The sequence below is a fragment of the Scyliorhinus canicula genome, chromosome 26 (assembly GCF_902713615.1).
Source record: "Scyliorhinus canicula chromosome 26, sScyCan1.1, whole genome shotgun sequence".
NCBI classification, from domain to species: domain Eukaryota; kingdom Metazoa; phylum Chordata; class Chondrichthyes; order Carcharhiniformes; family Scyliorhinidae; genus Scyliorhinus; species Scyliorhinus canicula.
In genome coordinates this window covers 20,456,070-20,482,890 of record NC_052171.1, presented here as the reverse complement: position 1 = coordinate 20,482,890, position 26,821 = coordinate 20,456,070, and the positions used below count along the sequence as shown (strand labels likewise).

At 48.1% G+C, this 26,821-nt stretch overlaps 1 protein-coding gene across 1 annotated transcript in view; it reads left to right on the top strand.

Annotated features, from left to right (window-relative positions):
* Positions 1-433: 433 nt before the first annotated feature.
* The window catches only part of rhobtb2a (Rho related BTB domain containing 2a), a 58,046-nt gene continuing 31,658 nt past the window's right edge, over positions 434-26,821 (top strand). Inside the window, exons 1-4 of the mRNA XM_038785126.1 lie at positions 434-741; positions 14,992-15,193; positions 22,100-22,203; positions 23,684-23,869. Of these exons, the coding sequence (XP_038641054.1) occupies positions 15,002-15,193; positions 22,100-22,203; positions 23,684-23,869 (482 nt within the window). The 5' untranslated portion in view covers positions 434-741; positions 14,992-15,001. The remainder of the gene's footprint in view (positions 742-14,991; positions 15,194-22,099; positions 22,204-23,683; positions 23,870-26,821) is intronic.

Here is a 26,821-nt window from a genome sequence, read left to right as displayed (position 1 = left end):
GGGATTTGGGAGTGAGGAGGGAGGGAGTGGGGAGTGAGGAGGGAGGGATTTGAGAGTGAGGAGGGAGGGAGTGGGGAGTGAGGAAGGAGTGAGGAGGGAGGAGGAGGGAGTGAGGAGGGAGTGAGGAGGGAGTGAGGAGGGAGGGAGTGAGGAGGGAGGGAGTGAGGAGGGAGTGAGGAGGAGTGAGGAGAGAGGTCTGTGTCCCTCTCCCAGCTGCTGAATCCAGCACACAGCAGAATGTGAAACAAGAAGCGTGTGAACCCAGGGGGCGGGCCCTTCCGCCGTTTCTTGACGTCAGCAGATGGACGTGGCGGCCGGCCAATCGATCGAGAGAGGGCATTGTGACGCGGCGGGGGCGGGGCGGGCAGCGGCCAATGGGGCCGGTGGGAGGAGGCGGGCCCCCCAGCCGGGCTCGCTGCAGCAGCTTTGTTATTTTTATGAATGAAGTGGGAGGTGGGTGCAGCGTGAGGGCTGCTGAGAGCGGAGGAGAGGGGTACCGGGCAGAGGGGGCACCGGGCAGAGGGGTACCAGGCAGGGGGGCACCGGGCAGGGCCAGCACCACCATCCCCGGGCTGGCACACCCACCTCCCCATCCAGCAGCCAGGCGCTGTGTTCCTGCGGGCAGCCCCCCTGGTGTATCGGTGATGGATACTCTCTCCGGGTGGATACAGTGACTGCGATACATTGAGGAGAGGGAGCGGGGGCACTTCCTCATTCAGGCAGCTTCCACCATTCTGCACGGTACGTTGTGTCTTTCATTTTCCAGGGCGCGGGCAGTTCTGCATTTATATATCCCTCCCACCCCTCTTCCCCAGGTACTGTCTTGGGAAAGGGGCGTTCCATCCCCCCATCAGTGTCTAAATGGAGCTGGTTGTCCTGGTAACAGGCATTGGGGATGTGGGCTCTCTTCCCCCTCCTCCTGGTGCAGACAGAGCGGAGGAGACAGAGAGGAGAGGGAGCTGTGTGCACACTCTGGCTGCAGGGCTGGGTTCCTCCACCCTCCCCTGTCCCCAGGTCACACACAGCCCCCTCTGGCTGGGGGGGGGGGGGGGGCATGTGGTGTCAGCTCCCAGCCTTGTCGCCTCGCCCAACATCAGCGGGAGGGAGGGTGAGTCACCGTCCACCCCCTCTCTCCCCCCCCCCCCACCCCCCACCCCCTCTCTCCCCCCACCCCCTCTCTCCACACCCCCCACCCCTCTCTCCCCCCACCCCCTCTCTCCCCCCACCCCCTCTCTCCCCACCCCCCATCTCTCTCTCTCCCCCACCCCCCCATCTCTCTCTCCCCACCCCCCATCTCTCTCTCCCCACCCCCCATCTCTCTCTCCCCACCCCCCATCTCTCTCTCCCCACCCCCCATCTCTCTCTCCCCACCCTCAGCCATGTGTGCCCTGCTGGGGCCGAATATCCCCCAAATCCCGTGTCAGCCAGCCTTGCTTTATTGTACAGTTCGTGCGAGGGGTTAGTAATGAACGCAACTCTTCGCAAAGAGATGAAACCTTTTCATTTTTAATGTGTGCACGAAAGGAATGTATCTGTAGATTAGATTATGAATTATGCATTTCACAGATCCCATCTAACCGGTTAGTGCAATCACCTGTTGTGTTAATAGAGATAAGAGGAGACAAAGTTCATCAGGGCGCAAATAACTTTTTCTATTCTTTCGTGCGACATGGGTGTCGCTTCCCCGGATTGGCATTTGTTGCCCATCCTGAATTGCCCTTGAGGGGACAGGTAAGAGTCTTGTTTTAATTTAGAGTACCTGATTATATTTTTTCCAATTAAGGGGAAATTTAGCATGGCCAATCCACCTACCCAACGCATCTTTGTGTTGTGTGGGGATGAGACCCACGCAAACATGGGGAGAATGTGCAAATTCCACACTGTTCGGGACCGGGATCGAACCTGGGTCCTCGGCACCGTGAAGCAGCAGTGCTAACCACTGTGCCACCGTGCTGCCACGTTGCTGTGGATCTGCAGGCCAGACTCCGTAAGGCCAGCAGATTGTTTGTTCAGATTTTGTTTTCAAATGAAAATCCATGATGGTTTAATGGCAACATTTCTGAGGTTAACTGAGTTAAATTTAAATTGCACGAGCTGCTGGAGTGGGATTTGAACCCATGCTCCCCAAGGCATTAGCTTGAGCTTTTGGATTACTGATCCAGTGTCATCTCAGCACCACATCACTCTCTCCCCACGCACCATCCCCCAGCTGATTCTGTACTTGCCAATGCACTTGTGTCCACTGGTTATTTGCAGTTGAATATATTTTTGACATGGATTTCAACTTTTGAAAACTATGGCAAAGTGGATAAATATTTCCATTGTGAAACCACGAGAACCAGACACAAAACAACACAGTTGACGTAACTCAGTTTCTTTATTACTGTTTGCAGATTTCAGACATTAGTGAGAACAGTTTTAGTAAATGACTCAACATGTAATTATTCACAAGCTGGAATACAAAACATCCATTGTAAAATTTAGCAAATCAGTAACCCTCGCAGATTAGGCTTTGTACACAAGTTCTGGTCCAAGTTCGGGCGACACCAATTTGACTTGCGTCTGAGAGCTGGAAAGAGAAGGGTAATTCGGAAGCAACGTGGATGGATGGAGTTAAGGTGCAAATGAGCCATGATCTAACTGAATGGTGGATCCCCACTTCAGTCTTGTGGTCACTGTGTGTGTGTGTGTGTTCAGTCTCGTGGACACTGTGTGTGTGTGTGGTTCAGTCTCGTGGTCACTGTGTGTGTGTGTGTGGTTCAGTCTCGTGGTCACTGTGTGTGTGTGTGGTTCAGTCTCGTGGTCACTGTGTGGGTGGTTCAGTCTCGTGGTCACTGTGTGTGTGTGTGTGGTTCAGTCTCGTGGTCACTGTGTGGGTGGTTCAGTCTCGTGGTCACTGTGTGTGTGTGTGGTTCAGTCTCGTGGTCACTGTGTGTGTGTGTGGTTCAGTCTCGTGGTCACTGTGTGTGTGTGTGGTTCAGTCTCGTGGTCACTGTGTGGGTGGTTCAGTCTCGTGGTCACTGTGTGTGTGTGTGGTTCAGTCTCGTGGTCACTGTGTGTGTGTGTGGTTCAGTCTCGTGGTCACTGTGTGTGTGTGTGTGTGTGTCAGTCTCGTGGTCACTGTGTGTGTGTGTGGTTCAGTCTCGTGGTCACTGTGTGTGTGTGTGTGTGTGTGTGTGTGTGTGTGTGTGTGGCTCAATACTCCAGTACCTTGAGTATCAGGAGGCACAACAATTAGCAAGAGAACTGTCAATTCTGATCCTGTTTTTCCACCGGATCCGCACACATTCACCAACTGTCCTGAGACGGTGGGTGACATTGATGAGGCAGTCTTCAGTGTTCAACCCTGAAAGAAGTTAAGAGGCAACCAGATAGCGTGGGATTGGAGGAACGTGCAAGTAAGGGTGGAAGGATTCCACCCCGAAGGCAATCTTATGCGTGCATTCTGTAGTCTAATTCACTCTTGAGGAATGACGTGGAAATTATTACCAAGTAGGCTTCCTTTGGGTGGATGAAGTGTCCAATGTGGCTCACTTGGTTTTATAAGGCCACAGAGGAGTCCACACCAAGTAGTTCAAAGAAACTTAGTGTATTTACAATAACATATATATATATATATATATATATATATATATATATATATATATATAATCGCACAGCAGATCATTTGATTTTTTTATCACATGGACCAAAGTACAGTGGAAAGTATTTTTCTGCGGCCAAGGGAACGTACACAGTACGTACATAGTAGACAAAAAAAGAATAATCAACAGAGCACATCGACAAACAGTGATTGGTTACAGTGCGGAACAAGGGCCCAAACAAAGCAAATACACGAGCAAGAGGAGCAGAGGGCGTCGTGAATAGTGTTCTTACAGGGAACAGATCAGTCCGAGGGGGAGTCGTTGAGGAGTCTAGTAGCTGTGGGGAAGAAGCTGTTCCTATGTCTGGCTATGCGGGTCTTCAGACTGGGTCTGCCTTGCCTCTGCCTAATTGGCCGGCTTCATATATCGCACAGCTATGGATTGTTGAGTGGTCCCCAGCCCCCTTAATGGGGGAGCTCGTATTCTGCAGGTTTCACGGAGAAGTTAATTGCTGCCACCCCGTAAGATTCGTGCGGGTTATCAAACTCAACAATCTTCATGTTGAGGAAATGAAAGAAGTTTGATTGGAGTAGCAGCTTCATGACCAAAGCACACCATCGCCAATGAAGTACTTTCCAAGTGCACTCACCTGTGCGATATTGCAAAAGAGGCCAATTTGAGCGTAGCAAGGCCCCACATAAAGAGATGGGATACATGACCGTGCAAAGTGAAGCTGAGCAATTTAAAACTTACTCAGTTTGCTGTGATGTTGTTCGTTTCCACCACATGCTGCTCAATATTTGCAGCAGGAAAACAAGATCCTTGCAGCTGGCTGACGAGGAAGTGTCCAGTTTTGATTGAAGTAAAAACAAAAGCAATATAGCAGATGCTGCAAATGTGAGGGAAAATCCCTACAAAGTGCCAGATAAACACAGCAGCATCTGTGGAGAGCAAAGAGTTAACTTTTCGAGTCCATAATTCTTCTTCTTCGGGGTTCCGAAGAGTAATTATATTGGACTCAAAACATTAACTCCAGCTTTGATCCCTGCTCTGCTTGATTTTTAATTCTCCTCCATAATCCTCGAGGCGAGATTGAATAAGTTTGAAGTTATTTGAGACCTGGATGTGATCGACCTGCTTCTGGTAGGTCAGTGTTGAAACAAGTTGGTTTGAAACTGTATGCCGAGAGGAACGGGCTATTTTCTGTCGGGGAAATGCTTATATTTCCTTTGTTCAACCACTGTTGCTGGAACGTTGCTCCTGTCCTAGATCAGTCAGTGAAGGTTGAGGGTTTTTAAATGTCAGATCAACGATTGTGCTCGTTTCTCTCACTGTCGGGGTCATTTTAACTTCACTCTTTGCTGAGCCCCCGCACTCCACTCTGCACCAACTGTTGTTGCCCATGTCTTCACTTGCATCACGTCCCGTTACCCCCTGAGCTGACTGACCAGCATTAGCAGCGGGTCAAGCAACGCCTGGAATTAAAAACGCCAATTGTAAAAAATATCAACCTGTGGCCCTGCCACTCCCGATCTTCGGAATCTCCTCGCGTGCCAACAGTTCTTTTCTTAAATTTAGAGTGCCCAATTCATTTTTTTTTCCCCAATGAAGGGGCAATTTAGCGTGGCCAATCCACCTACCCTGCACATTTCTGGGTTGTGGGGGTGAGACCCACGTGGAGAATGTGCAAACTCCACACGGACAGTGACCCAGGGCCGGGATCGAACCCAGGTCCTCAGCACCAAGAGGCAGCAGTGCTAACCACTGTGCCACCATGCCACCTCACCATTCTGAGGCATCTGCGCTCATCACGTTCAGGTCTCCGAAGCACCCCTGCTGTTAATCGCTGGACCATGGGGAGACTCATCTTTCATTCTCACTCCACAGTATAAATATTTCCCACTTTCTCTCTCTGTTAGCTTTGACAAAGAGTAATCGGACTCGAAACGTTCGCTCTTTTCTCTCCCCACAGATGCTGCCAGACCTGCTGAGATTTTCCAACATTTTCTCTTTCGTTTCAGATTCCAGCCTCCGCAGTAATTTGCTTTTACCCTGAACCTCCTTGCCTGTTTGCCATGCTTTCAACCTCTCAGACGTTCCATTGAGCCCACCTTTGGTCATCTGAGCTTGTACCTCCTTGCGTGTCCCAGTCAAAATATTTTCTTCCGTAATGCTCACAGTGAGATGCAATATGATCAAGTTGCTACATAAATTGTGATAGAGTGTGCACTAATATGTATACTGACATCATCAGCGAGTGCGGGCATAGAATCGTAGAATTTACAGTGCAGAAGGAGGCCATTCGGCCCATCGAGTCTGCACCGGCCATTGGAAAGAGCATCCGACTTAATCCCAGACCTCCACCTTATTCCCTTAACCCAGTAACCCCACCTACCCTTTTCTGGACATTCAAGGCCAATTTATCATGGCCAATCCACCTAACCTGCACAGCTTTGGACTGTGGGAGGAAACCGGAGCACCCGGAAGAACAGCCCCCCCCCCCCCGGAGAACCTGTTGCACAGTGGAAATTCTTAAGTCGGTGGCCCACACACACTTCCACAGTTTGGGTTCACCAAGCTTAAAAATATCTTGCACCTGGGAAAAGTAACTAATTTTAAAGTCTGTTCACATTTCTCTCACACGTGTGATAAACAGCTCTCTCGTAATTCTCAGCTGATGTACAGTGGTCCAGTAAGAGTGCTGGATGGTGGGCGGAGAGCACAGGCGAGCTATTAACAGCTCTTGGCAGATGTTCTGAGACAGCTCGCTACGGCGGCGCTGAGTGAGACTGCTCCCACATGCTCTGGATCCTTGCATTTTCATTTTGGCGTCTGTCTCTTTGTCGCTGGGCACGCTACCTAATAATGGAATGGCACATTAGACAAAGATAGTTTCACAGCCAGTGACACCTTGCTCATCAGATGTTCTATTATAAATTAGACGTGTAATTCAACAGTTGAGGTGGAGAACAAATGTGCAATGCTAAATCATGTTTGGGGCAGATGGCTCGATCTGTAAACTTAATGATTTTTGAAGACAGTTCTTTCTCGCTGAGTGCCACACTTGCTATTTTTCAAATTACTGTTGGACATAAATTTGCATTGTTGTTTATTAGAGTTTAATTTAGCCACAGCTATCAACTCATAGAAAGAAATTAGAAAATGTCTTACATTTGCAAAGTGCCTTCTGTGACCAACAGACTTGCCAAAGTCCTTATAATAATAATCATCTTTATTAGTGTCACAAGTAGGCTGACATGAAAGTGAAAATCGCTTATTGTCACGAGTAGGCTTCAATGAAGTTACTGTGAAAAGCCCCTAGTCGCCACATTCCAGCGCCTGTCCGGGGAGGCTGGTACGGGAATCGAACCGTGCTGCTGGCCTGCTTGGTCTGCTTTAAAAGCCAGTGATTTAGCCTGGTGAGCTAAAACAGCCCCTTAACACTACAGTGAAGTTACTGTGAAGCAAAGCCCCTAGTCGCCACACTCCGGCTCCCGTCCGGGTTTACTGAGAGAGAATTCAGAATGTCCAAATCACATAACAGCACGTCTTTCAGGACTTGTGGGAGGAAAGCAGAGCACCCGGTGGAAACCCACAGAGACACGTGGAGAACGTGCAGACTCCACACAGTGACCCAAGCCGGGAATCGAGCCTGGGGCTGTGATGCAACAGTGCTGACCACTGTGCTACCGTGCCGCTTTGAATAATGACCAGGACACTGGGGATAACAACCTGGCTCTCCTTTGAAATATTGTCAGGAGGTATTTTATTCTTGTCCCAGAGGAATGTCTGACCCTGAAGCAAGCACACCCGACAGTACTCCCACAGTGCTGCATGAAAGTATCAGTCTTGAATGCTTGTGCTCGGGTCCCGGAGTGAGATTTGGAACTTGCTGACTGCCACGGGAGAGTACGACGCACTTAACCTCGGATCTGTGAGGTTCTACGTGATCGGTGGCTGTTTTGATAACTGGGACAGAAATCAAAATCAGGCCTGCCAACTCTTTGTGTACTTTTCAAATCCAGCGTCAACCATCATGGAATTAGAGTTTTCCTGGACCCGATGTGTGGGCTTCAAGACTGTGGAGTAGAAATGCTAAAGAGATTAAGTCAGGAACTGACAGCTGGCATTACTGATTGGCACCGCAGTGTGCTCCTTCTCCACCCACAGGCATGGCACTGCAAACATACTTGGCTTCTGTACACCCATTCTGGAAATGTTAAATACTTCTCACAAAGCCACCTTCGCCTGTTGTGTTCCCGGTGAAACTGGGAGAGATGCTTATGATCCAACCACCACAGCTGGCTATCTTCTTAAACTGCACCCGTTTTCCTTGTGTCACCCACAAAACTCCATCATCCAGTACGTTAATAATCTTCTGCAAGAAATTATGCCCATCATAACTCAGAAGCATAAGTGTTTGACCAACGCGGGGCAGGCAAAGGAGGTTCTCTGGCCCATCAGCTCCACCCATTGGAAATGCAGCACAATAGACAACCTACACCCACCAGCAAGCCATGTGATGTCCTTGACTGAAGTTACACACAGGCCACCTAACATTGCCAGCGGGTGCTGCACACTGCTCCCATGCAGGTGTATTTTTACATTGTCGACTGTTTATTCCTGTGCTTTGGGACTTGAAAAAACCCCAGGAATGTTGGAGTAAACAGGAATCAGCGACGATTAGTGCTGCTTGTAAAATATCAAACGGATTTCCATGCTCGAAGATCATCTGACACGGCTAATTATTAGCTCGGTCGATTCGAAGAAAGCCTCTGTTTCCAGATCCTAGAATCCTTAGAGTGCAGAAGGTGGACATTCGGCCCATCGAGTCTGCACCGACTCTCTGGAAGAGCACCTTGCCCAGACATGATTCCCCGCCCTGTCCCCGTAATCCCACCTAACTGTTGGGACACATTCATTGTGGACAATCCAACTAACCTGCGCATCTTTAGAAACCGGAGCACCCGGAGGATACCCACGCAGACACGGGGAGTACATGCAGACTCCACACAGAGAGTCACCAAGGCTGCAATTGAACCCGGGTCCCTGGCGCTGTGAGGCAGCAGTGCTAACCAATGTCCATCATCAATGAACTGCCCAATAAAATATAACATCTGTTCAGCAAAAATCAGGAGGTTCAAGAAATGAAATGAAAATCGCTTATTGTCACGAGTAGGCTTCAAATGAAGTTACTGTGAAAAGCCCCTAGTCGCCACATTCCGGCGCCTGTTCGGGGAGGCTGTTACGGGAATTGTGATGTTACGGGAGTTGTGAAGAGCGATTGTGAAGTTCATGAATCGAAGTCTTCAGCGGAGTGAGTCATCTATCGGTATTCTTCAACCAAGCTTTGAAATTGTACTGTCTGATTCTCCCAGACAAACACAAAGGTACGCTCGCCTTAAATTACTGTAGCAGAGACTTTAATTGGTCAGAATTAAATACCTTTGATAAAATAGGAAAGAGAGGTATTTGAGTTTACCTGTTCACCACAGCAGCATATCAGGGCCTTTCCTGTTTTATACAGAATCACCTTGAATTTGCAGCCAGACAGGCCTTAGACCCAATAGATCTTTTCCGGTGTTTGTTTCGCACAGGCCTCCTTCTGTTTTCCGCACCTTGATAACTGTGATCCGCTGTGCCTGGACTTTGAGATTCTGATGAAAGGGCCCTTCAAAGGCTTTGGGGAAAGTGAACTGTCTGAATTCGTCTTGAAGTGTTTGAGCATCTACCTTCACTTGGTTCCGTGCAGCACTGTGAGTCGGAGTGTGATCGATATTTTCAACTTGATATCCATGGAAAAGCTTTCATGCAAGTGTAGCTTTCTCTTTTCCCCCTCCCCCTTAACCCCGGCACACACAATGCTGTGCAGACACTGGAAAATAAATTTTTAAAAATACACAGCGTCTGTGTTCACAGAGATAAGATCTTCAAGGTTGGCTATCTTTTGTAAGAAGTGGGGGATGTTTTTTTTTAATTGTCTTTTATTAAAAGAAATTTAGAGTACCCAATTCTTTTTTTCCCAATCAAGGGGCAATTTAGCGTGGCCACTCCATCTACCCTGCACATCTTTGGGTTGTGGGGGTAAGACCCACGCAGACACGGGGAGAATGTGCAAACTCCACACGGACAGTGACCCAGAGTCGGGATCGAACCTGGGACCTTGGCGCCGTGAGGCAGCAGTGCTAACCCACTGCACCATCGTGCTGCCCTAGAAGTGGGGAATGTTAGAAGTGGAACAGTTTTTGAGGGCAGCACGGTGGCGCAGTGGTTAGCACTGCCGTCTCACGGCGCCGAGGTCCCAGGTTCGATCCCGGCTCTGGGTTACTGTCCGTGTGGAGATTGCTTTATCTGGTGGCACATTCAATACCGTCCATCAGGCAGTATCCCAAGGCTATCTCTTTGGTTTGATTCAGTGACCACCCGTGCTGTACTCAGACTCTCGCTGTGGTTATACTCCAGACCGGCTCTATCGGAGCTCGGGGAGGCGAGTTGAAGCACATTCAGATCGACTAGGTGGTTCCAGATGGTGATAACTTATTCAGCTACCTTTGGTTATAGAATAGAATAGAACAGTACAGCACAGAACAGGCCCTTCGGCCCTCGATGTTGTGCCGAGCAATGATCACCCTACTTAAACCCACGTAACCCGTATACCCGTAACCCAACAATCCCCCCATTAACCTTACACTACGGGCAATTTAGCATGGCCAATCCACCTAACCCGCACATCTTTGGACTGGTAGGAAACCGGAGCACCCGGAGGAAACCCACGCACACACGGGGAGGACGTGCAGACTCCACACAGACAGTGACCCAGCCGGGAATCGAACCTGGGACCCTGGAGCTGTGAAGCATTGATGCTAACCACCATGCTACCGTGAGGCCCCAACTGGATTGGTTGTGTTGGGGATTGCAAGACTGGATTGGTTGTGTTGGATTATCACGGTGATGTGATGCGATACTGTATTGAATCAAAGATGTTGATGTATACTTCGCCCAGTCCCTGCTCATATCTGAATTATTTTCAAGTGCACACTCCTGTGATAATTAGAGTGACAAATGTGATAGTTAATTGGTTATGCCACGAGACCAGGAACAACTCGAGCCACAACCGGTGTTTGGTGCCTGGTAGGTGATCAAAGAAGGTTCTTGAGCTCACAGTGAATGGACGACCCATCCCCGAGCACCCAGATAGGTTCCCTACGAGGTGATATTGGCCACACTCCTGAATTCATCCACTTCCCTGTGGCTGTAGTGGTGAGGGTGATTTGAGTGTCTCCCCCTCCCTATGGAGAACGTACAGTACGGCTTCTCCTTGGCACTTGGTTGAAGTCGGAAGGATAAATTGGCCTTTGAGCAAGTGTAGCAGAGGTTTGCGAGAATGACCCATGGTCTCCAAGGCCACCAGCTCGGGTTGTAGCCTCTAGAATCTAAAAAGAGAGTGGATGTTAGGAAAATAGGGGTTGCTTTGAGGGATTTATATTTGTCCTGGTAAACATTGGAAATAAGATGCAGTTTGAAGTGGGTTTAATTTAATGTTTCTCTGCCAGAGGGGGAGGGGCAAAGCCTGGAGTTCGATTCATGCTGAGAAAGATGTTTGTATGTTTGGGGTTGGGTAGGTTCTAACTGTGTTTCTGTTCTGCTTAGAGAGGGCTGTGGTGTGAAGAATAAATTAAAGGGATAAGCATGTGGGTGCTGCTTAGCAACTGGGGCCTTGTAAGATTGAGAAGGTTTTAAGTTTCAGTTTAGCTATGATTGCAGTTGGAGATAGGTCGTGAGGGAGAAGGCGGCTGTCACAGCTCTGTTCGAAGGTTCAGAAGGGTAGAGGAGGAACATCGCTCAGCTCTGCGAGAAGCAAAGTTACACCATGGAGTATTGGTTAAGGAAATAAGTGTCGTGGGCAGCACCGTGGCGCAGTGGTTAGCACTGCTGCCTCACAGCGCTGAGGACCCGGGTTCGATCCCGGCCCCGGATCACTGTCCATGTGGAGTTTGCATATTCTTCCAGTGTCTGCGTGGGTCTCACCCCCACAACCCAAAGAGTGTGCAGGGTAGGAGTTAGCCACTGCTAAATTGCCTCTCAATTAGGAGAAAAAACAAATTGGATACTCTAAAGTTTAGAGATCTGAAGAGCAGTGACTTGAGGAAACTGTAGAACTGAAGGTGAAGAAATGGGTTAAGTGGAGAGAAGTTTCCAAGATGTCTGAGGTTAAAGGTACTAGAACAGTGAATTATTCAGTCAAGGCAGACTAAACTGAGAAGAAGGCTGAGATGCTAGAAAGATATCTGAAGTGACTTTCAAGTTTGTGAGGTTTGACTACAACCCGTGGAGCACGAGTTGAAATATCTATGGATCGGAGTTTGTGTAAAAGCGGTTTAGACTAATTAGCGGTCCCGTGACACTCTTCCTCCACGTTTATAAAGAAAAAGAAAGTTTGAGCCAGGGCTCCATACTGGCATCTTTCCGTCCAGTTGTAACATCAACTGAGATTTTAACATTGGGTCAAAGATTTCAAGATATGAAGGGGAAAAAAATGGGGTAGACATAGAGAGGCTGTTTCCACTTGTTGGTGAGTCAAAGGCCAGGGGGGCAGAAGTTAGAAGTTGAAGCCAAACCCTTCTGGAGTGTTGTGAGGGAGCACCTCCTGCACACAAAGGGTGGTTGAGGTTTGGAACGCACTCCGACAAATGGGAATTGATGCTACGTCGATTGCAACTTTATATCTTCTGGATTTTTGTTATCCGAAGATCTGAAGGGAAATGGGACGAGAGTGGGTATTTGGTATTTGGTTCCTCATCTGGGTAGGGGGTCTAGTGGTGCAGTGGACCACGTCACTGCCTCGGAAGCTCCAGGTTCAATTCCCTCTCCAGGCCTGGATGGCCAAGGAAGGTGAGTTCAGGACGTGGCCAGACTGGTTGAGAAGGTCAGCCCGCTAATCCTTTCAACACCCGTCCGTAGCGGACGGTAAGAGCAGTAGAGATCCCTGGTCAACCAGGTGATGGAAGGAAAGTTGGCGACTCCATCGCCACCCTCCATGGCTGCAAGCTAAAACCTCCTTTCGGCCACAGCGAGCCGGGCTCAGTTGTCGGCGATCTGGATGGCGTTGCGCCGTTGGATTGAGTGCCTGAGCAGAAACCATTGCAGCCTGGTGTTGTACAGACACATGCTGACTGTGCCCTTTATTGTGTCATCTGACAGTGGCTAATGTCACAGCTAAAAACCTGAGAGTATTGTCTGCCTGAAATTAGATCTGCTCCGTGTGATGTGCAGAACAATTCCGACAGCACTCCAGATTACCCAGCCCTCACTGTGCCTATAAATAGATCATCGCCCAGTTTGGACTTGACTTCAGCGTTCTGCTTTGCATTCAGTGTCATGAAAAATAGATGGCTGATGTAAAAGCCTGCTGACTGCGTCTCAGAGATCTGAGAGAAACCAGGGCTTTTATTCCACCTCAAAGCTGTTTCACCCCGTCTCATTGGCTCGTCCACTGAGACAACCCTCCCCATTCTGGGGGAGGCAGGCGGGTGAGTGCGACCTCCTGGGCCACGGCTAAACCCCACGGAAGTAACAACGTGATTCCAGACTGACCCCCTTGATCCCTGCACCAAACGTGATCATAGGGTTTACAGTGCAGAAGGAGGCCATTCGGCCCATCGAGTGTGCAGTGTCATGAAAAATAGGTGGCTGGTGTAAAAGCCTGCGTCTCAGAAAGAGAGCTTGGAAAGAGCACCCTACCCAAGCCCACACCTCCACCCTATCCCCATAACCCAGCAACCCCACCCAACACTAAGGGCACTTTATCATGGCCAACCCACCTAACCTGCACACCTTTGGACTGTGGGAGGAAACCGGAGGAAACCCACGCACACACGGGGAGAACAGTGACCCAAGCCGGGAATCAAACCTGGGACCCTGGAGCTGTGAAGCAATTGTGCTAACCACTGCGCTACAGTGATCCCAGCTGCCGAGAACTGGCCGACATGTTGAGCGTTCAAATATGTGGTCAGTACGATCGGCCTACGAGCGAGGGCTTTCTACCGTGGCTCACTGAGCTTATCCACTGACCTGCGGAACTGAAGAGGTCCCAGTTTTGACCCCTGTGATCCCGCCACTGAGCAAGCTGACGGATTGGCAGCAGAAGGCGTGTGGGAATTGCCCATACAAGCCTTATCCAGGGGAATGGGAAAGACCATTTCAGCTCTTCCCCCCCCCCCCACACCTCGATCTTGAGCCACCCGCTGGAAGTGTGCATTTGAACATGAGCCGGCCTATCGGGTTAGCCTGTCAATAGAGACCAGGCCTGGATTTGATTGATGGACTGTGATCACTGCACCATATTCCGAGCTGGGTCATTCCTCCCTTTCTGCAGTCCTCCGGATACAGTCCTTCAACCATTAAATTGAGCAGGCGGAAGGTTGCAGCTGCACCTTCAGTCATGGCTCTGGTGAGGGGGAACAACATTGGATTTGGAGAAATATTCACTCGTGTATATACATAATACTTGAACTCTTGATAAATGCTTGTGCTATTTATAAATGGCAGCTGGCATCTCAGATTACAGTGCAGTCTGGAACGTTCCACTTTCCGAAGTTTCAGCCAGAGAGAGAGAGAGAGAGAGAAAGCAGTGCGGATTGCACGTTAGAAGTTGAATTTTAATTGCAGCCTGAGCTTCGTACCAATTTAACACCTCCTTGGTAGGTGGCGCAGTGGTTAGCCCTGCTGCCTCACGGCGCCGAGGTTCCAGGTTCGATCCCAGCTCTGGGTCACTGCCCGTGTGGAGTTCGCACATTCTCCCCGTGTCTGCGTGGGTCTCAACCCCACAACCCAAAGATGTGCAGGGTAGGTGGATTGGCCGCGCTAAATTGCCCTTTTAATTGGAAAAAGAAAGAGAATTGGGCACTTCAAATTTATAAAAAATACAAAAAGATACGCCTCCTTTGCAATATTAGCAAATGGGGTCGCAGGGCGACAGTGAAAATCTATGTATAGTGTGGTCTAAATAAGAGATAACACGTGGTGTGACATTGAAACCTGGGTCGCAGCTGAACTGTATTTGAGCTTTGAGACACATCCTGTGTGCCAGACAATTCCTTTTCGGATATCGAGTTTATTGTTCGGATATCAATTTCCCGTTCAATCTTGGAGCACGCACGGTGTCACAATTTACTGCAGGTTTATGTGTTCATCTCGAGAGGTTTATGCGGAGAAAGCAGGGGGGGGGGGGGGTTAATTTTTGCATGACTCCTGCCAAGGGCTGGCACAGGCACGGTGTGCCGAATGGCCATTCCGTGCTGCGAGCTTAGTTCCCCAGCGGGAATAAAGCCACGCGCAGTTTGAAACTTTATTTTCCAGTTTGTGCATTTTTTTTTTTTAATGTGATCATTCTCTTTCTCCCCTCTAGCCCATGGTTGATGGATACAAATATGGACTACGAAAGACCAAACGTAGAAACCATCAAGTGTGTGGTCGTGGGTGACAACGCAGTGGGGAAGACCAGGCTGATCTGTGCACGAGCGTGCAACGCTACCCTGACCCAATACCAGCTCCTGGCCACTCATGTACCAACAGTCTGGGCCATTGACCAGTACCGTGTGTGCCAAGAGGTGAGTGACACATGCACTTTTTTCTGGTGCACTGTAGCCCAGCATGGTTCATTCCAGCACTGTACGATGTCTGAACATTGATACGCCACAGTGATTTCTGTTGCTGCTATCTGTTGACGATAATTAGAACATAGAACATAGAACAGTACAGCACAGAACAGGCCCTTCGGCCCTCAATGTTGTGCCGAGCAATGATCACCCTACTCAAACTCATGTATCCACCCTATACCCGTAACCCAACAACTCCCCCTTAACCTTACTTTTTAGGACACTACGGGCAATTTAGCATGGCCAATCCACCTAACCCGCACATCTTTGGACTGTGGGAGGAAACCGGAGCACCCGGAGGAAACCCACGCACACAGGGGGAGGACGTGCAGACTCCGCACAGACAGTGACCCAGCCGGGAACCGAACCTGGGACCCTGGAGCTGTGAAGCATTTATGCTAACCACCATGCTACCGTGCGGCCCCTAATTCTGCTGCCGCCATTTGCAGCTACCCCAGACCCGTCTCTCATTTCCCCACTTGTTCCTTCACAGATGCTGCCTGGCCTGATGAGTATTTCCAGCATTTTCTGGTCATGGGGCAGCAGCCCATGTGTCTGCCACAAGCTGAATGGCCCTCCCTCTGTCCCATATCATTCAACAGACAGATTGGGTCTGTACCTATTGGAGTTCAGCAGAATGGGAGGCACGGTCACTGAATATTTTTCAGGCTGAATTCGACAGATCCTTTGTGGACGAGAGAGTCAGAGGGTATTGGGTGATAGAGGAATGTGGAGTTGACACCACAGTTAGATCAGCCATGATCTTATTGAATAGCTGGCAGAAGGGGCCGAATAACTTAATTAGTATGTTCGTACTCTTTCTAATATTTAATGGAGTTAGATACTAAATGTAGATGCATTGTAGTTCCAAAATACAGTAAGAGTGGGATTTATGCTTGCATCTTGAGTACATAAGAACATAAGAACTAGGAGCAGGAGTAGGCCATCTGGCCCCTCGAGCCTGCTCCGCCATTCAATTAGATCATGGCTGATCTTTTGTGGACTCAGCTGCACTTTCCGGCCCGAATATCATAACCCTTAATCCCTTTATTCTTCAAAAAACTATCTATCTTTACTTTAAAAACATGTAATGAAGGAGCCTCAACTGCTTCACTGGGCAAGGAATTCCATAGATTCACAACCCTTTGGGTGAAGAAGTTCCTCCTAAACTCAGTCCTAAATCTACTTCCCCTTATTTTGAGGCTATGTCCCCTAGTTCTGCTGTCACCCGCCAGTGGAAACAACCTGCCCGCATCTATCCTATCTATTCCCATCATAATTTTATATGTTTCTATAAGATCCCCCCTCATCTTTCTAAATTCCAACGAGTACAGTCCCAGTCTACTCGACCTCTCCTCATAATCCAACCCCTTCAGCTCTGGGATTAACCTAGTGAATCTCCTCTGCACACCCTCCAGTGCCAGTACGTCCTTTCTCAAGTAAGGAGACCAAAACTGAACACAATACTCCAGGTGTGGCCGCACTAACACCTTATACAATTGCAACATAACCTCCCTAGTCTTAAACTCCATCCCTCTAGCAATGAAGGACAAAATTCCATTTGCCTTCTTAATCACCTGTTGCACTTGTAAACCAACCTTCTGTGACTCATGCACTAGCACACCCAAGTCTCTCTGAACAGCGGCATGCTTTAATATTTTATCGTTTAAATAATAATCCCGTTTGCTGTTATTCCTACCAAAATGGATAACCTCACATTTGTCAACATTGTATTCCATCTGCCAGAGCCTAGCCCATTCACTTAACCTATCCAAATCCCTCTGCAGACTTCCAGTATCCTCTGCACTTTTCGCTTTACCACTCATCTTAGTGTCATCTGCAAACTTGGACACATTGCCCTTGGTCCCCAACTCCAAATCATCTATGTAAATTGTAAACAATTGTGGGCCCAACACGGATCCCTGAGGGACACCACTAGCTACTGATTGCCAACCAGAGAAACACCCATTTATCCCAACTCTTTGCTTTCTATTAATTAACCAATCCTCTATCCATGCTACTACTTTACCCTTAATGCCATGCATCTTTATCTTATGCAGCAACCTTTTGTGTGGCACCTTGTCAAAGGCTTTCTGGAAATCCAGATATACCACATCCATCGGCTCCCCGTTATCTACTGCACTGGTAATGTCCTCAAAAAATTCCACTAAATTAGTTAGGCATGACCTGCCCTTTACGAACCCATGCTGCGTCTGCCCAATGGGACAATTTCTATCCAGATGCCTCGCAATTTCTTCCTTGATGATAGATTCCAGCATCTTCCCTACTACCGAAGTTAAGCTCACTGGCCTATAATTTCCTGCTTTCTGCCTACCTCCTTTTTTAAACAGTGGCGTCACATTTGCTAATTTCCAATCCACCGGGACCACCCCAGAGTCTAGTGAATTTCGGTAAATTATCACTAGTGCATCTGCAATTTCCCTAGCCATCTCTTTTAGCACTCTGGGATGCATTCCATCAGGGCCAGGAGACTTGTCTACCTTTAGCCCCATTATCTTGCCCATCACTCCCTCCTTAGTGATAACAATCCTCTCAAGGTCCTCACCTGTCATAGCCTCATTTCTATCAGTCGCTGGCATGTTATTTGTGTCTTCCACTGTGAAGACCGACCCAAAAAACCTGTTCAGTTCCTCAGCCATTTCCTCATTTCCCATTATTAAAACTCCCTTCTCATCCTCTAAAGGACCAATATTTACCTTAGCCACTCTTTGTTGTCTTATATATTTGTTAAAAACTTTTACTGTCTGTTTTTATATTCTGAGCAAGTTTACTCTCATACTCTATCTTACTCTTCTTTATAGCTTTTTTAGTAGCTTTCTGTTGCCCCCTAAAGATTTCCCAGTCCTCTAATCTCCCAGCAATCTTTGCCACTTTATATGCTTTTTCCTTCAATTTGATACTCTCCCTTATTTTCTTAGATATCCACAGTCGATTTTCCCTCTTTCTTCCGTCCTTCCTTTTTGTTGGTATTCCTGGCATGTCATTTTATTGATTCTTGGAATGTGGGTGAGGCTGCATCTCGTCACCCTCGGGCAGTCAGAGTGGATCATGTATGCAAATGCAGAGTAGGTGGGACTGGCTGCTTCCTGTCCCATGAACGACATTGGTCAGCCAATTGGGATATTACAAAAGGTTCCCTCCGGTCTGGAACTCACTCTTTCCCCGCCCCCTCCCTCCGAGACCTCTTCATCTCCCAGCCTCACTTTCTTTCTTTCAGACGCTCAATAAACACCTCCTGTTCGATCAAGGTTTTGGTCATCTTGCCGAATATTTCCTCCCGGTCTCATTTTGTTGGGGTATGCTCAGTGAAGCGCCATGTGGGCTGCTTTATCACAGAATTGTTACAGCTCAGAGGGACCGCAGAGGCTCTCTGAATGGGCAACTCGCCCAGTGCCGTCTCCCCCACCTTCTCTCCATTTAACCCTGCACACACATCCTTCCGAATTCCGTCTTGAATGCCTCGGTTGAACTTGCCTCCGCCACGCTCTCGCAGGGAGAGCATTCCAGACCCTCGCCACTGGCTGCATTGAAAAAGCTTTTCCTCGTTCATTTCACTTTCGCATCTTTTGCTAATTAGTCATACAAAAGTCGCTGGACCTATCAGTGGGTATAACACGGAAGATGTTGGAAATATTCAGCAGGTCAGGCAGATCTGTGGAGAGAGAGAGAGAGAGAGAGATGATTAGCATTTCTGCTGGGTGGATTTGGGTCAGATTTGGTAAATTGAGTTTAGCCGTGGTGCGATTTGAACTCTTGACCTTGTGGTTGCACCATTCCAAAGCTCCTGTGTCTCAATTTGATTTTGTTGATGGTAAAATGATTCACTTCAAGTCGTTATCGGTCACATGGGCAGGTTTGTGTTCGGGTTTTATTTATAACGGTAATAAATCTGTGCGACGCTGAAAATCATTCAGCATGAAAAATTGTTTTATCACTGGAACATGAAAGACAATTTATGTTTTTGACATTAAGGCGAGTGGTGTGGCAAAATGCAACTGGAGAGAATATTATTCGAGGTGTGCGTCAAGTCGGGGGCGGTTTTGCCTCCGTCAGTAGGTTCTGGATTCGAGCCCCAGTCTGGAGAATGGGGCACATAATCCACACTGATCGACAGGTGCTCCTGGATTGTTGGACAGGCCATCTTCCAACGGGGATGTGGTGGATGTAAGAGATCCCGCAGTCCTATTTCGCAGAGAGGTTTTCCGAGTATCTAGGCTCGGCCAATGTTCACCTCTCCGCTGTTGCAGGATGTCCTTCAGTGGGAATGTCCATCATCTGTCCACATCATCAAGACAAGACACAATGTCATATGTCACGTGAGACACCCGTTGGAATCTGTCAGCTGACCGAACAAGGCCCACAAGTAAGAGCTCTCCAGCAATGTGTATATACCACGACCATCTCTGAAGAAATAACTCGCAATACAACTTAACAGTCCACTTGAGTAATTGGTGAGTTTGTGTTTGAAGCGTTGAAGGAAACGCAACACTGGCCAACACGACAGATCGGCCGAACCTGATCGCACTGCTGTTTGTGTGGGAGCTTGCTGTGCCCAGATTGACTGCTGCTTTTCCTGTATCAGATCAGTAAAGGGCAGCATGGTGGTACAGTGGTTAGCACTGCGGCCTCACCGCGCCCAAGTCCCAGGTTCGATACCGGCTCTGCTTCACCGTCCGAGGGGAGTTTCCACATTCTCCCCGTGTTTGCGTGGATTTCGCCCCACAACCCAAAAAGGTGTAGGGCAGGTGGATGGGCCACGCTAAATTGCCCCCAAATTGGAAAAAATGAATTGGGTACACTTAATTTTTTTTAAAAACATCAGTGATTACGCTCACTGCGCCCCACCTAAATGGATCGTTTGCCGCTTGCCTATCATCCGTCATCGATGGAAGGATGCCAACAACTCCACTCCAAAACTACATTATTGGCTGCCCTCACTTTGTGAGGTCCCGAGGTCATTTGAGGGGCTATTTGTTGTGTTCTGCTGCTTCGGAGAACACAGGCTGCTACTTGATGCAGTCTTAACTAAAGGATGCTCCAGACTCTGGAATGAGTTCAACGTGTTTATTGAACTATTAACACAGTTCTCAAATGAGTTCGAGTCTCTGCTAATCTAACTGCAGTAACTCAGTCTAACTGCACCAGCCTGCTTTAAGCCACGGGGTGTGATGCTGCTGATCAGCCCTGTCTAAATCTCTAGATGTCTGTCTGTGGGAAGAGGTAGGGTGTGAGTGCCTCATCCCTTTTATAGTGTTTATGTCATGCCCCCTTGTGGTGATGCCACCTCTGAGTGTCCTGACTGCCCATTGGTTGTGTCCTGTTCTGAGTGTTCATTGGTTGCATGTTTGCGTATCATGACACTATTTAAATGCAAGTTTTTTTTTTAATGGAACATCGGGTTTCGCCTCTTCTAAAAATGATATTTTGGCCACCAAGCAATAAATGCTGGGTGCGAGCCAAGAGGTTTGGGAAGATTAAGGTTCCAGTTCTGATATTAATTGATGGATATTCCGCATTCTCTTCAACTCCTCAGTTAAAGCAGATGTCGTTAGCATTCTCACAACAAGCCCAAGTTGGCCTCGATGAAGACACGGTGCTTTATTTACTCAGGGAGGTGAACACTTTTGACAAACCAGACTATCCCTACTTCTCTGGAGATTATTCAGAGTTAAACATGTAAAATTTCCCACCACCAACTCCTGATGCATATTTTTTAGCAGTTGAAAGTTGACTCTTGTTGTACCCTTTCAATTCAACTTAAGGTCATGTTCAAGAAGAACATTGTCCATTTCCTTCACTGTCTTTATTGCGACCCCAGATCAAACCCCAACAGTGGCTCAGATACTGGGCCAAAACCCCAATATTTTAGTTAATTTGTCAGACTGTGCGTAAAGAATGATTCTCTCCAGGAGAGATTGCACGAAGGAAAAGGACTTGGGTATTTCCAAAACAAACTTTTTAATTTCACACCTGAAAAGAACAACTAATAATTACCCCTTAACCACTACTACTCAATTTCCCATTAAACAACAAGAAAATAAACATGCGGCACTCAATGCATCTCACTGTGGGAGAATTGTGGGAGATCAGAATTCAATTCCTCTCTCCACAGTTTTCTCCAAAAACTGCCTCTCTAAAGCTTATCAACATGTCTCTCTGCCTTCCTCGCCTCCAACAATGGCCTCATCTCCTTCGAGCTGAAAAACCAAATGATCTCTGCAGACTGCAAAGCCTGTTAACTCCCCAGGGACATCCCAAACAAACCACAGTTCATTAACCCAGACTAACAAAGACATGCCTTTGTCAATTGCACCTTCCGGCTGCAAAAAGCCCCCAAGCCCTGAAAAACAGAATTATTATTTTCAAAAACGTGACCACCGCAGTCAAACACACTCTAATCCCAGGCTTTTAACCCTTAAATTGCCCAATACTCAGAATGCAATGTTCCGAAAGTAATCCAGTCGTCACATCTTCCCACGTGTCCATGAGAGCATGGACTGCTATACTTAGCTGGCATCTCAGACCTTTAACATGAGAAATTAGCCACATCGCACTTCCCCGCACTGTTCCCACTTCGTAATGTGTTCAGTTCAATGTGAGCGTCACTCAACACTGGGCAGACGGGTTGAGTGTCAAATCAACTGAAGAACCTCGCTCTCCTTCAGCCTTAACCACTATAACACACTTGACAAGAAGACATATGCAGCTTATCATAGCTTCCTTTGCATTGGTAATTACGGAGCAGGGGGGCTTTTGCGGGTGGGGGGGGGGGGATACATTTTTAAGCCACCTTCTTTTGCATAAAACTACTTAATCTGTTGGCTTTTCTTTCCATAGGTTCTGGAGCGTTCACGTGATGTTGTCGACGACGTGAGTGTGTCATTGCGGCTCTGGGATACATTTGGTGATCACCACAAGGACAGGCGCTTTGCCTATGGCAGGTACAGCAATGTCAAAGCTGAAGAGCTCACTCTCGGGTGCGTTTGAGTGGGGAAATGCCCCTTCCCCAGATTTCCAACTCAAGAAACTGCCGGTGAGGGGGGGGGGGGGGGGGGGAATATTAGTGAGACAGCCGGGGGTATGAGAAATCCGAGGTCTTTGGAAAGATATGACTTGTGATACCCTGCGAGGCTTATTTTCAGAGAGAACCGCTGCGACCTCGGGATAAGGAGACTGCACAGAGCTCAAATGCTTTTCACTGATTCTGTATTTCCTGAACCAAACTGGAATGAGAGAGTGTGATTGTGGTGAATGTGGGCCATGGCAGCTCTCAGCTGGGACAGGCTATTCTCGGTGCAATGCAGCATCCCTGGGGTTTTGTTCAGCTGTATCGCTCGCTGACCTTTACCTCTGGAAAGGACACTGCTGCATCATACTGAAAACTCGGCCAGTCTAATCACCTGAGAACAAACATCCAGCGGATGTTCCTCTGCAACACGTTTATTCACTTGAATTTTATTTTGGGGTTTTTTTTCATTGAAACCAGCAGCGATTTCATTGACGCGTGTAACTCACTTACAAACACAGAGGCTGAAACTACGTTGATTTAATCCTTTACTGTACATAGCTGCATTTGGAGTAATTAGCTCTTACAGACCTCAATTTTTTTTTAAAATTCAGCAAATCATTGATGCATTTAAGGGGAGGCGAGATAAACGTAATAGGGAGAAAGGAGGAGATTGATTAGATTAAATTGTATGGACTGATTCCAGGGGTGGTGGGACTGACGTGTTTGGAGAGATTGAGGCACTGGAGTTTAGAACGATGAGGGGGGGATCTCTTAGAAACCTACAATTACAACGAGATGCAGCCTCACCCACATTCCAAGAAGCAATAAAATGACATGCCAGTATTACCAACAATTAAACAGGACTGGACAGGGTAGATGGACGAATGATGTTTCTGATGGTGGGGGAGTCTAGAACCAGCGGTCACAGCCAGAGAATACGGGGTAGACCATTTAGGACAGAGAGGAGGAGAAATTTCTTCACCCAGAGAGTGGTCAGCCTGTGGAATTCACTACCACAGAAAGTAGTTGAGGCCAAAACATTGTAAGTTTCGGAGTTAGATACAACACTTGGATGAAAGGGATCAAAGGACATGGGGAGAACGCAGGAACAAGCTACTGAGTTGGATAATCAGTCATCATAATGAATGACGAAGCTGGCTCGAAGGGCCGAATGGCCTCCTCTTGCTTCTATTCTCTATGTTTCTATGATATACTAATAGGGTGGGAGGGGCTTTAGCATGGACCCGGGAGGTGAATGTCCTTTCCTGTTCTGTATGTTTTAAGTGATGCAATCCAGCTCCTGAAACACATCAATCTCAAAACCTACAGAAAGGTTATGTCACTGTACACCAGCCCCAGTTTCATCTGGAATTGTAATGTGTTCATGTCTTGTCTCTCTCTCGCTTGCTCAGGTCTGACGTGGTTGTGCTCTGCTTCTCCATTGCAAATCCCAACTCCCTGCACCATGTGAAGACCATGTGGTACCAGGAGATTAAACATTTTTGCCCCCGGGCGCCCGTCATTTTGGTCGGCTGCCAGCTGGACCTGCGGTACACCGACTTGGAAGCGGTGAATCGTGCAAGAAGACCCCTGGCAAGGTGAGCTCCTCAAATCTCTACTTTCAGGTCAAATGTGACGGTGCATTCTGCAGGCACTGTGCAGGAAGAATTGAGGATAAACGTGAGAACTTCCCGAATCGATTGGAAAGCGGTTGGATCAGACAGCCTAAGCTCACCTGTCAGTCAGCTCACCTCCGTCCGAATGGTCACTGCAATAATCCCCGGCTGTGTTGGGGGAAGGAAACCTCATGGAGCTTGGGTGTAGGCAGAGTTAGGCGAGGCTGTACCTGCCCCACCCCACCCTTCAGCGACTGGCTGAACTTGCTGGACTGGATCATAGAACATAGATAGAACATAGACCATTACAGCGCAGTACGGGCCCTTCGGCCCTCGATGTTGCGCCGACCTGTGAAACCATCTGAAGCCTATCTGACCTACACTATTCCATTTTCATCCATATGTCTATCCAGTGACCACTTAAATGCCCTTAAAGTTGGCGAGTCTACTACTGTTGCAAGCAGCGCGTTCCACACCCCTACTACTCTCTGAGTAAAGAAACTGCCTCTGATATCTGTCCTATATCTACCACCCCTCAATTTAAAGCTATGTCCCCTCGTGTTGGTCATCACCATCCGAGGAAAAAGACTCTCACTGTCCACCCTATCTAACCCTCTGACTATCTTATATGTCTCTATTAAGTCACCTCTCAGCCTTCTCCTCTCTAACGAAAACAACCTCAATTCCCTGAGCCATTCCTCGTAAGACCTTCCCTCCACACCAGGCAACATCCTAGTAAATCTCCTCTGAACCCTTTCCAAAGCTTCCACATCCTTCCTATAATGTGGTGACCAGAACTGCACGCAGTACTCCAGGTGTGGCCGCACCAGAGTTATGTACAGCTGCAGCATGACCTTGTGGCTCCGAAACTCAATCCCCCTGCTGATAAAGGGGAGCACACCATATGCCTTCTTAACAGCCCTATTAACCTGAGTGGCAACTTTCAGGGATTTATGTACCTGGATGCCGAGATCTCTCTGTTCATCTACACTACCAAGAATCTTGCCATTAGCCAAGTATTCCGCATTCCTGTTACTCCTTCCAAAGTGAACCACCTCACACTTTTCCGCATTAAACTCCATCTGCCACCTCTCAGCCCAGCTCTGCAGCTTATCTATGTCCCTCTGTATCCTATAACATCCTTCAGCACTATCCACAACTCCACCGACCTTCGTGTCATCTGCAAATTTACTAACCCATCCTTCTGCACCTCGGATCACAGGTGAAGACGCCCTACCTGGGTGTGGTTCATTGGTTGATTGCCAGTGCAACAGGAAGCCACTGTGAGTCAGTGAGGAGAAGTCAATGAAGGGGGAAATGGGCAACGAATCAGATGGGTAGCTGCCTTCGTTTGCTATTGTTTTGATTTGGATCATTAGAATATTGGGTCATGCCCCAGTGGGCCAGCGCGCAGTTAATTCCAGTCCCACTTGACCCGGAGCCGTAACACATGGAAAAATTAGATTTATTTAATAAACCCGAGCCCAATAAGCTCAGTCACCAGGTAACAGGCAACATTTTATTATGTACAGTATTTTAATGAAAGGGGGAAAAATTGTGACTTACTGTCCATCCCTTTCCCAACTCCCCTCCTTCCTAACTACCTCCATCCGTCTGTCTGTCCATCACTTCTGCCTTCCAGGATTGAGATGGCTTTCTCTGGCAAGGTTGTCGACCTTCACCGTAGATTCAGGATCATTTCAGGTGCACAGCAAGGGTGCGTCAGGTACTCGCTGACTTAAGAACAATAAAGCAGTTCTTTACCTTAGAGAGCTGGAGAGAGAGACTGTTCCTTCCTCGTCCAAGGTCTAATCATTTCTGCCCAGTTCACTGGAAAACATCACGCGGGAAGCAGTCACTGACCGTTGTCAGGCAGAAAACTGTCCCTGACCAAGCCACCAGAACCTACTTCCTCCAAAACCGGTTCCTCGGATTCACTCGGTGCCGAAGTGTCTGACCTCCTTTCCAAATGTAAAAGCTGGGAACACGTTGTCCTGACAAGCAGGCTGCTTCTATTTGGAATCTCCTGCTTAAAGCCACATTCCCAATATGGGTCCATGAACCAAAATGAATTTTAAAAATTCAAAAATGGGAACAAAGGTCAGTAGATAGATGCCCCCTGCTCCCACCGCCCCAGTCCCACCACCCTCCCACAGGCTAGCGTGCAATTGGCTCCCAATTGAATCAAGTAATGTACTGTCAATGAAAGTTTCTTAAAAGCATTGGCCTAATGTTTGTTTGGAAAGTGATTGTGGATGACATGGGTGAATTCTGAGAGCGGTGAGGGAGCATTGACTGTCTCTGACTGCCGTCAACGTCATTCGAAGCCTTTCTCAATGCTGATGCTCGTCAGAAAGGTAAGTTCACCAACTTCCAGTCAAACTGAAGCTGACGATGGTTCAGTTGGAGCTGTGCAAATGGGTCTTGGGCACTAACTTGTCACCTAGTGGGTGTTCAGCTTCATTGAAGTCAACCCAACTGGTGCAAATATCGTTTGTGGAGGGGAATAGCCACAATGGGCAGACATTTAGATATTGACGGTCTTGTGACGCAGTGGGCAGTGCCTCTGAAGCAGAAACTCACGGTTCGAGTCCCACCCCAGGACTTGATGGCCAAGGAAGGTGTGTACATAATACGACCAAAGAGGTTGACTGCGTCAATCTACAAATCCTGTCAAATACGCCAATGGCTGGCGGTAAGAGCGGGCGAGAGTCCTGATCAGCCATGCTTGATGTGGGATGGCCCCTTCCAGACATAGGCCCCTGGCAACAGACAACAGACCTGGGAATTGCTAACAATAGAAACAGATGAAAATCTGCCTCAGCACACCACTAGGTGCGGGAAGAGAATCACAGTGAATTTATTATCATCTTTAGCAGTGTCACAAGTAGGCTTACATTAACACTGCAATTAAGTTACTGTGAAAAGCCCCTA